At 39.5% G+C, this 12053-nt stretch overlaps 1 protein-coding gene across 1 annotated transcript in view; it reads right to left on the reverse strand.

Moving 5' to 3' along the window:
• LOC132400430 (PC3-like endoprotease variant B) overlaps positions 1-12053 on the reverse strand; it is a 1805907-nt gene that overhangs the window by 600325 nt on the left and 1193529 nt on the right. Inside the window, exon 12 of the mRNA XM_059981370.1 lies at positions 10096-10209. Within this exon, the coding sequence (XP_059837353.1) occupies positions 10096-10209 (114 nt within the window). The remainder of the gene's footprint in view (positions 1-10095; positions 10210-12053) is intronic.

A 12053-nucleotide genomic window follows, 5' to 3' on the forward strand; every position in this document is an offset into this window, starting at 1 on the left:
GGCTAGAAAATGAAGCCAGAGAAATAATACTGGGGATCAAGGAGGTGACAGATGAATTATATGAGTATTTTGCATCAATGTTCATTGTGGAAGACAGCAAGAGCATGCCAGATGTTGAAGGGTGTGAGGGAAGGGAAGTGAGTGCAGTGAACTTACTAATCTGCATGTCTATGGACTGTGGGTGAAATCAGAAGCACCCAGAGCAAACGCATGTGGTCACAGGCAGACAGAGCCAGAAGTGAAGTCCGATGTCCACCGCCCCAGGCTGTAATAGGTAACCACTACACCACAATGGCAATGCTCTATAAGTGCTGGTGAATCTCCTGCACTGTCATGTCTCAGAGGAGCATTTCGACATTTGACAAACAGCAAAAATCTATCAAAATAAATGCACGCACACACGCAGAGAGTTGTTACTTTTGAGGATTGTCATGAAGTATTGCCATCCTCAGCAGCTGTACTTCACTGGGAGTTTGAAGAGAGTTGGTTTGTCACCAAAGACTGACAAATTTCTACGGATGTACTGTTGAGTGTACTCTAACTGGGTGTATCACAGCCTGGAATGAAGGGACCAATTCGCACAATTGGGGAAAGATACAAAAGGTTGTAAATACAGCCAGCTTCATCGTGGGCACTTGTTTCCCCAGCATCAAGGGCATCTTCAAAAGGAGATGCCTCAAAAATGGGGCATCCATCATTAAGCAGCCAGGGCAGCCTGACATGCTCTCTTTTTATTGCCTTTCTGCCACCGCAAATGAGACTCCAGGATGGTATGTTGCCTCCCTGGTGCAAGGGTCAAGGATGTCTCTGAGCGGCTGCAGGACATCCTGGAGTGGCAGGGTGAACAGCCAGTGGTCGTGGTGCACATAGGTACCAACGATATAGGTAAAAAAAAAACGGGATGAGGTCCTACAAGGTGAACTTAGGGAGTTAGGAGATAAACTAAAAAGTAGAAACACAAAGGTAATAATCTCTGGATTACTATCAGTGCCATGTAATAGTCAGAGTAGAAATAGGAGGATATTTCAGATGAATACGTGGCTTGAAAAATGGTGCAAGGAGGAGGGATTCAAATTTCTGGGGCATTGGAACCAGTTCTGGGGGAGGTGGGACTGGTATAAACAGGACGGTCTGCACCTGGGCTGGACTGGAACCAATGTCCTAGGGGGAGCATTTGCTACTGCTTTTCAGGAGGATTTAAACTAATGTGGCAGGGGGATGGGAACAAGTGTAGAGAGACAGAGGGGCATAAAATGAGGGTAGAAGCAAAAAGTAGTAAGGTGAAAAGTAAAAGTGGCAGGCAGGCAAATCCAGGGCAAAAAGCAAAAAGAGCCATTTTTCAACATAATTGAATAAGGGCTAAAAGTGTTGTAAAAACAAGCCTGAAGGCTTTGTGTGTCAATGCGAGGAGCATTCGTAACAAGGTGGATGAATTGAATGTGCAGATAGTTATTAATGAATATGATATAGTTGGGATCACAGAGACATGGCTCCAGGGTGACCAAGGATGGGAGCTCAACATCCAGGGATATTCAATATTCTGGAGGGATAGACAGGAAAGAAAAGGAGGTGGGGTAGCATTGCTGGTTAGAGAGGAGATTAACACAATAGAAAGGAAGGACATTAGCCTGGAGGATGTGGAATTAATATGGGTAGAGCTGCATAACACTAAGGAGCAGAAAACACTAGTGGGAGTTGTGTACAGGCTACTTAACAGTAGTAGTGAGGTTGGGGATGGCATTAAACAGGAAATTAGAAATGCGTGCAATAAAGGAACAGTAGTTATAATGGGTGACTTCAATGTGCATATAGATTGAGTGAACCAAATTGGTAAGGGTGCTGAGGAAGAGGATTTCTTGGAATGTATGCGGGATGGTTTTCTGAACCAACATGTCGAGGAACCAACTAGAGAGCAGGCCATTCTAGACTGGGTATTGAGCAATGAGGAAGGGTTAGTTAGCAACCTTTTCATGTGAGGCCCCTTGGGTAAGAGTGACCAGAATATGGTGGAATTCTTCATTAAGATGGAGAGTGACATAGTTAATTCATAAACAAAGGTTCTGAACTTAAAGAAGGGTAACTTTGAAGGTATGAGACGTGAATTAGCTAAGATAGACTGGCAAATGATACTTCAAGGGTTGACGGTGGATATGCAATGGCAAGCATTTAAAGATCGCATGGATGAACTACAACAATTCTTCATCCCAGTATGGAAAAAGAATAAACCAGGGAAGGTAGTGCACCCATGGCTGACAAGGGAAATTAGGGATAGTATCAAGTCCAAAGAAGAAACATATAAATTAGCAAAAAAAAAGTGGTACACCTGAGGACTGGGAGAAACTCAGAGACCAGCAGAGAAGACAAAGGGCTTAATTAGGAAAGGGAAAAAGATGATGAGAGAAAGCTGGCAGGGAACATAAAAACTGACTGTAAAAGCTTTTATAGATACGTGAAAAGAAAAAGATTGGTCAAGACAAATGTAGGTCCTTTACAGTCAGAAACAGGTGAATTGATCATAGGGAACAAAGACATGGCAGACCAATTGAATAACTACTTTGGTTCTGTCTTCACTAAGGAGGACAAAAATAATCTTCAGGAAACAGCAAGGAACCGAGGGTTTGGTGAGATGGAGGAACTGAGAGAAATACATGTTACTAGGGAAGTGGTGTTAGGTAAATTGAAGGGATTAAAGGCAGATAAATCCCCAGGGCCAGATGGTCTGCATCCCAGAGTGCTTAAGGAAGTAGCCCAAGAAATAGTGGATGCATTAGTGATAATTTTTCAAAACTCCTTAGATTCTGGATTAGTTCCTGAGGATTGGAGGGTGGCTAATGTAACCCCACTTTTTAAAAAAGGAGGGAGAGAGAAACCGGGGAATTATAGACAGGTTAGTCTGACATCGGTGTTGGGGAAAATGCTAGAGTCGGTTATCAAAGATGTGATAACAGCACATTTGGAAAGAGGTGAAATCATCGGACAAAGTCAGCATGGATTTGTGAAAGGAAAATCATGTCTGACCGATCTTATAGAAGTTTTTGAAGATGTAACTAGCAGAGTGGATAGGGGAGAGCCAGTGGATGTGGTATATTTAGATTTTCAAAAGGCTTTTGACAAGGTCCCACACAGGAGATTAGTGTGCAAACTTAAAGCACATAGTATTGGGGGTATGGTATTGACGTGGATAGAGTATTGGTTGGCAGACAGGAAGCAAAGAGTGGGAGTAAATGGGACCTTTTCAGAATGGCAGGCAGTGACTAGTGGGGTACCGCAAGGCTCAGTGCTGGGACCCCAGTTGTTTACAATATATATTAATGATTTAGACAAGGGAATTAAATGCAGCATCTCCAAGTTTGCGGATGACACGAAGCTGGGCAGCGGTGTTAGCTGTGAGGAGGATGCTAAGAGGATGCAGGGTGACTTGGATAGGTTAGGTGAGTAGGCAAATTCATGGCAGATGCAATTTAATGTGGATAAATGTGAGGTTATTCACTTTGGTTGCAAGAACAGGAAAACAGATTGTTATCTGAACGGTGGCCAATTAGGAAAAGGGGAGATGCAACGAGACCTGGGTGTCATTGTACACCAGTCATTGAAGGTGGGCATGCAGGTACAGCAGACAGTCAAAAAGGCAAATGGTATGTTGGCATTCATAGCAAAAGGATTTGAGTACAGGAGCAGGGAGGTTCTACTGCAGTTGTACAAGGCCTTGGTGAGACCGCACCTGGAATATTGTATGCAGTTTTGGTCCCCTAATCTGAGAAAAGACATTCTTGCCATAGAGGGAGTACAGAGAAGGTTCACCAGATTGATTCCCGGGATGGCAGGACTTTCATATGAAGAAAGACTGGATCGACTAGGCTTATACTCACTTGAATTTAGAAGATTGAGGGGGGATCTTATTGAAACGTATAAAATTCTAAAGGGATTGGACAGGCTAGATGCAGGAAGATTGGTTCCAATGTTGGAGAAGTCCAGAACGAAGGGTCACAGTTTAAGGATAATGGCCTTTTAGGACCGAGATGAGGAAAAACTTCACACAGAGAGTGGTGAATCTGTGGAATTCTCTGCCACAGGAAACAGTTGAGGCCGGTTCATTGGCTATATTTAAGAGGAAGTTAGATATGGCCCTTGTGGCTAAAGGGATCAAAGGGTATGGAGAGAAAGCAGGTACAGGGTCCTGAGTTGGATGATCAGCCATGATCATACTGAATGGTTATATGATCGAAGGGCCGAATGGCCTACTCCTGCACCTATTTTCTATGTTTCTATGTTTCATTTTCAGAATCTCTTAATGGTTTTTAATTTGCAGTAATATGTATTTGCAATTCTGTGGAGAAATTGGTCTACCCCACTTTTTGTTTTGAGGACTAGATTAGACTTTTAGCCACATTGCAACATGTCACCTCCCCAGAAGGGTAAATCTATCATCCTCAAGGTGTTCAGGGTAAACAAACATGGTACCTAGCGGTTTAAAAACATGTTAAAACCCCTCTGAAGGGAAAACACAAAATGCTGGATGAACTCAGCAGGTCAGGCAGCACCTATGAAAATGAATAAACGGGCTGAGATAGTTCTTCAAAATATTCAAATTGCTTTAAAGGGACAAAGTGAGCTTGAATGATATAAATTTTGCATCGCGTCTGTGCTTCGTCAAACAGTTTTTAATCATGTCTGTGGCCTTTTGTACACAGATTGATTCAGCACACACTATTGGCTATTCGCCCTGAGGTAGGAAATGTGTTATGACTTTACACACCTTTCAGTGGAAAAGGTGTTAAATATCTTAAAAAAACAGAATCATGTACGATTAACAAGTCAAATATAATGTTTCACTTCTGTTACCGATGCTTTTAAATCTGTTACTCAATAAAAGTCTCAAATAGATACCATGTAGGCTTGTTTATTCCTCTGTAAATGTGTTGAGAGGATTAAATTATATTGATCCATAATGATGAAGGTAAATGGCTTGTATCAGGCACACAGACATTTAAGAGCTACTTTGTTTTCCTTGTGGATTGAGGCTGAGGACAGCAAATTCCATCTATTGCTCCTGAACATCTCCTGGTTCCATGCAAGAATCCAGTTAAAGATGAAAGCATGCAGAGCAGCAAACACTTATTCAAAAGGGCAACCAGCAAGGACTCCGACTAGGCACAACAGAGGCTACATTTCATTAGAACTTTGAGGAGAAAATGTCTACAGATATACCATGGAGAGCATTCTGACTGGGTGCATCGCTATCTAGTATTGAGGCTCCAATACGAATGATTGAAAAAGGTACAGAGCAACATAGAGTCAGGCTGCTCCATCACTTACACAACCCCCCCTCGCTATCGCAAATATCTTCAAGAGGTGGTAGTATAAGGTAGCAACATCCATCATTAAAGACCTTCACCATCCAGGATATACCCTCTTCTCTTTGCTACCATCAAGGAGATACAGGAACTGGAAAACACACAGTAAACATTTTAGAAACAGCTTCTTCCCCTCTGCCATCAGATTTCAGAATGGTCCATGAACTCAGTAGTTCCTTCTTAAATAATAAGAAGGCAAGTAAGTAATAGGTATTCATAGCTTCGTTAATCAGGGTCTCCCTTCAAAACCTGAAGTGGCATTGTGGACATGCTATTGTTTACATACACAATGTCCTTCTCAAACTGATTATGGCGATCAAAATGTGAGAAAAAGAAAACAGAAATCAATTGACTGAAACTTCTTCCAGAAGTTAATATCATATATTGAGAATATGAGAATTAACACATGATTTAAAAAGAAGCACAGTTTTGCATATGTACGGAGAGCTTATCAATAGTTTGCATTGGAACTAATGGTATATTAATCTCCCATAAACAGAAATTAATAGATTTATTTTATTTTGTGACCAAAAGTTATTGTATCTGATACTAATGTTGACTGTGACATTTTGTAAAACTTTCTTATTTTTGTAATTTATTTTTTATTGAAGTTCATCATCAAACAAACATTTCCATAAGATGTATTTCAGATATTGTACATATACAAAGTATATCATCTAGTCATATTTGCCACAAATCTCCACATAATATTTATCTGAGATATACTCCTATAGAAAAGAGAGGAAAGAAGGAACAAGCAAAAGGAGAAAATTATGTATAAGTAGGGCATGATCCTTTTTTTTTTACAACATTTTCATTGCGAATCACAAATTTGTGGTGTTATGTAGTTAAACCTTTTTCCCAGTATGAATCAAATTGTTCCAACTTATGATTAACAGATGCTGTTATCTTCTCCATTTAGTAAATATCCATCGTAATTTCCATCCATGCATTTAAAGTCGGGCTCTTCTGTGATAACCATTGCCTAGAAAGAGTCTTTTTACCAGCCACCAGTAGTATATTGATTAAATATTTATCTCTTTTCAACCATTCTTGATGTATATACCCAAAATATATAGTCTTACTTTCTAAGGGTATTTCACATTTACAGATGTCTTGTAGGGCATTGTGGATCCCACTCCAATAGTTTTTGATAACAGAGCATTCCAAGAAAATATGATAATGATTTGCATTTTGATTTCCACAATTTCTCCAGCAAACAGGGAGGTTACTATCATAATGGGATTTCTGAGAGGGTGTAATAAAATATCTTGTCAAGTTTTTCCATCTGAACTCCCTTCATTTCTGTGAACTGGTACACTTCCATTGATACCTCCATATTGTTGTCCATTCTTCCTCAGATATAAATATCCCTCTTATTCCTTCTTCCTTCTTTGACTTAATGTACAAAGTCGAATGTGTTTTAAGATTTGACAAACCCTTATACACACTTGAAATTATTCTCCTACCGTTATCTGAATTATATGCTTTTCTAAATAGCTCTATCAAGCATGTACTTTCCTTGGTCACATTTTTAACCATCCAATTAACATACTGTCACATCTGTAAATACTGAGAAAAGTCTTGTTTTTCTAATGTGTTTCTCTTTAAGTATTTCAAAACAGAAGTGTTCCTTCTTTCATTATATTGCAAAGAACTGTTATTCCTTTAGCCGTCCAGTCCTTAAATCTAGCATCCAGTTTATTCAACGTAAAATCCGAGCCATATGCACACCATTTAAGAATTGCAATATCTCCCACTAGTTTATACTCTTTTATAATAGTTTTCCATGTTTTATGAGTCTATTTCACTCATGGGTTATCAAAGGGGTTACCTTTGCAGGTTGTTATCAGCCAAAATTGCCTGTACGGGGATGGGAAGCACCTGCTCCTCAATGTTTTTCCACTGAGCATCATATGATGGGTTGCACCAACATTATCACAGTTCTCAACTGTGCTGCAAAATAATAATCTGTAAGAGAAGGTAGGCCCCATCCCCCCTTTTCCCTGGCTAATTGCAAAGTTTTGAGATGAACTCTAGGCCTTTTACCTTGCCATATATATCTTGATAACATTTTGTTCCATTCATTGAATTGATTTTGATTAATCTCTATTGGTAGGGTCTGAAAGAGATATAACAGTCTGGGCAGTATATTCATTTTAATAGACCCAATCCTTGAACTGAGACTTAAAAAAGGAATTAGGTTCTATCTTGTTAAATCGTCCTTAATTTATATATATATATATATATATATATATATATATATATATATATACTGATAATTGCATTCTGATAACTTTGCCAAATCTTTTGGCATAATGATGCCCAAATATTAGAAAGACTCTGTGTGCCATGCCCAGGGATGTCTACTTTCAATTTCTGTTGGTGGGCTATAGTTAAATGAAAGTAATTGGGTTTTATCTATGTTGATCTTGTATCAATGCCAATGTTATAACAGTTCTTGAAGCATAATCTTTTGTTACTTATTTTCCTTCTTAATTTAAGAAACAATATAAATGCAGATCTACTAGCTGTAAACCTCCTGGACCAACAGTAAAAGTTAGCTGGAGCAACCCACACAACATGCTGGAGGAACTCTGCATGCCAGGTCAGGCAGCACCTACAGAAGTGAATAAACAGTTGATGTTCCAGGCTGAGACCCTTTCTCAGGGCTGGGAAGGAAGTGGGGAGATGCCAGATTAAGAAGGTAGGGGAGGGGAAGGAGGATAGCTGGAGGGTGATAAGTAAAGCAGGTGAGTGGGAATCTGACAGGAGAGGAGAATGGACTATGGGAGAAATGGAAGAAGAAGGTAATAGCCAAGTGAGGAGAAAATGTAAGTGGGGAATAGAAGAAGAGGGAAGGGGAGGAGAAAATAAATAATGAAAAAGAATTATGGAAGGAGAAGTCATGGTTCATGCCATCAGATTGGTATCCTGTGATTTACAAACTTTTACAACAACAGACTCTTTTGGAGACTCATTGTCAAGTAATGACACTTCGTCTTCAACTAGGAACTATGCTTGATGTGTGCAGTAAATAGCATTTGAAATTCCAGTCAAATAGAAAATAATCTTTTTTGACATACTCAGTCGTGTCAATAAACATTGCAATCTATTTGACTCATAGATGCCTAAAAGAACAGGGAAAGAGAGAGGAAAGTGGAAGGGAGAGGATGTATTGGAAGAAAGTGGGAGTGTGGATGGAAGAAAGGTGAATGAGAAGACAAAGGAATTGAGAGAAAAGAACTGGGGAAGGAAAAAGGGCAAGTTGTGTTGAAGTATGAGAGAATGACAAAGAAGCTGGCTGAAGGGAGTGGTAGCAGGAGAAGAGAGAGTGAGTTCATGGAAGACCAGCTGAAGAAAAAGCAGGCTAGAAATGGGGGAACCAAAGTACAACTCTAAAGAAGGAGGCAAAAAATGCAGACCAGAGAGAAAAGCCAAGAGACATGAGGGAGCGAGACTGTCGAGATGATCTAATGGGTGAGGGATGGTGAGAGAGAGGGAGAGAGGGATGGGGAGGAGTGGGAGCAACAGAGAGATTGAGGTGGGGAGAGGTAGAGGGAGAGCTATTGAGAAGAGAGGAGCTGAGAGAAAGTGTGAGATCTTGTATGTTTCATTCATTGTTCCTTATATACTATATAAGTATAAATGACTGGTTGATTGGATACGTATTAATGAACAGGCGTATGGTTATACCTAATACAGTGGCCACTATATAACTCTGTTATACAGAGTGTATCTACATACCTTTCTGATGAAGCTAGCTATTTCTGCTGATTTTATGACTATTGTCACCTGGTACATTGTTTATGAACCCATGAATTCTTCCATTTTCTGCCTTTTTAAAAATTTGAAGGCTTTCTCCTCTTCCCGAAGAAGCACATGCCATTCTTTTTTTAATTCAACAGTTCCTTGCTGAACTTTTTTTTCAACTCAAATGTCTTGCTGTGCTTTAACAGGTAGGTAGCTGTGTCAGGCTTATTTTTTAAATTGTTTTGTAACTCCTAAACATAAAAACTAATTTAATATAAAACAAGGGAGCCAGGTTTACAGCTCAAGTGCATTTGTTTTCACTTTAAGCGAAGCCTGCTTCTTAAGCGACCGATGCCATTCATGTACTTCATACAAATAACCATAATCAACAAAGAACGTCCGATCAAACAACATATTTTCAACATTGCACAAGTACCACTGATACATTAAATACAGAACCTTCCTTAACACTGACTCAACCTTTAGGTAGCCATGCACAAGGACTCCCACGTCCCTTGGCAACTCTGACTTCATATGCCTTTATTCCTTCTACCAAAGTGCACGATCATACACTTCCTTCCATTGCATTCCATCTGCCACTTCTTTGCTCATTCTCCCAATCTGTCCTAGTTCTTTCACAGACTCCCTGCTTCCTCAACACTACCTGCCTTCCACCTATCTTCCTTTCATCCACAAACTTGTCCACAAAGCCATCTGTGGCATTATCCAAATCACTGACAAATAACACGAAAAAGGTGTGGTTCCAACACCGACCCCCACAGCACAGCGTAACATTCAGATTTTCTTCAGACTGTAACATATTCCAGACTGCAGTCGGTATACCACAATAAACCAAATTATCTGGACATTTCAGAAGGCTTCACAAAACAAAGTAATTGTAAAAAAAAATCAAGCAATAGGCATTGCTGAATAAAATTAATCCAAATATCAATTGTTTCCATTCCAACATAAATAATGATTCAGGTACCTGTGGTGGACGTGATAACCTCCTCCATTGACGTGCCAGCCGGCTTTCAAGGGGTTGGGTATCTTTGCAGTTTTTGCAATCAGGTGTTGCACGTCTCTCCAGCTTAGATCAGGGCTGCACAAGGAAAACAGATTGAACGTTAACACTCACTTTCTTAGCAATCTTCAACTATTTACATCTTTCCTTTTTATACACTTGCATCTAAATATCCAGCTTAATTTTTAAAACATCTGCAAAGGCCTGAAAATAGTTTTAATTTAGCAAAAATTAGTTCTGGTGAGTCATTGAATCTTTGGGTGTAAAATAGTGCAAAAGATGACAGAAATTGGATTCGTATTGATGTAACTTACACTTTTAATTCTATAATCTTCTATAATTATTCAAAAAAGTTCAACTTCCTTCCTGCAGAGCCGGTGAAAATTATTTCAAGTAAGTTAAATTAGACAAACTGCCCTTTGAACTATTTTTTACCTGAAATGGTCAATTTACAGGAAACAAAATGAACACTGATGCACCTGGAGAGTATCCTAACTAGTTGCCTCAGGACTTGGTATGGAAACACCAATGCCCTTGACTGGAAGTCCACAGAAAGTGAAGGATACTAGTCAGTTCTGCCCAATCAAAGTCCTCTCCACCACTGAGCACATTTACAAGAACTGCTACCACAAGAAAGAAGCAGCCATCATCAGGGACTTCCACCTTCCAGGCCATGCTCTCTTTTCGCTTCTACCAACAGGCAGAAGGTACAAGATCCTGAGGCCTCACACCACAAGATTTTAGAACAGTTATTACCCCTCAATAATCAGGATAACATCATTCACCTCAACCCTGAACTGATTCCACTACCTAAGGAATTGTTTTCAAAGATCTACAACTCATGTTCTCAGTGTGATTTTAATCATTTGCACAATTTGTCTTCTTTTGCACAATGGTTACTAGTCAGTCAGTCTTTGTCTATGTATCGTTTTGTTCCTTCATATTCCACAGAATTTCTTTTTTCTCTGAATGTCTGCAAGAAAATGAATTTCAGGGTGGTAAATATTGACATACATGCTTCGTTAATAAATTTACTTCAACTTTGATCTGAAAAAAAAATCAGAAACTATTGGAAATATGTGTGCAGCAGGTCATTCAGCATTTTAAGTGGAAAGTTGGTTTAGGTAGTAGCCATTATTTATCATGAGACTTTGTGCATTAAATGTTAACCTGACCTTAACACAGGGAGCAGTAATTAATTTATGAAATAAAATTAATTTGTAATTTACTTTTTCTGCCTTATGGATCTGGTAGCTTATTTTAAAAATTTGGACAGTTTTCCATTTCAGTTCTTTGGGAAATATTTTTGGGATATTTCAATTTCAAATCAAGTAATGTGAAAAGCAAGGTCATCACTTGACCCTTCATCAGGTCTCGGCCCGAAACGTCAACAGCGCTTCTCCCTATAGATGCTGCCTGGCTTGCTGTGTTCCACCAGCATTTTGTGGTGTGTTGTTGTTTGAATTTCCAGCATCTGCAGATTTCCTCGTGTTCTCTCATTAACAAAGCACTTTGGCCCACAGAACTGCTGCTCACTGGATTTTTCTTGTTTTTTCACACCAGTCTCTAGGGACTATTGTGCATGAAAACCTCAGGAGATCAGCAGTTTCTGAGGTACTCAAACCACCCTTTCTGCCACCAACAATGATTTCACATTCAATCACATGTCTTCCTCATTTGGACGACTGCACCTCTTGACAATGTCTGCATATTTTTATGCATTGAGTTTCTGCCACATGATTGGCTGATTCGATACTTGCATTAATGAACAGGTGTTCAGGTATACCTAATAAAGTGGCCACTGAGTCTATGTTTTGTATCTTGCTCACACGGTCTGTATCTCTCTATGATCTAACATATAGATCTAACTAGTACTATGATCTAACATGTAGAGAGGCTTTGAGGAAAGAGCAGCAGAATAA

Source organism: Hypanus sabinus, chromosome 10 (assembly GCF_030144855.1).
Source record: "Hypanus sabinus isolate sHypSab1 chromosome 10, sHypSab1.hap1, whole genome shotgun sequence".
NCBI lineage: Eukaryota > Metazoa > Chordata > Chondrichthyes > Myliobatiformes > Dasyatidae > Hypanus > Hypanus sabinus.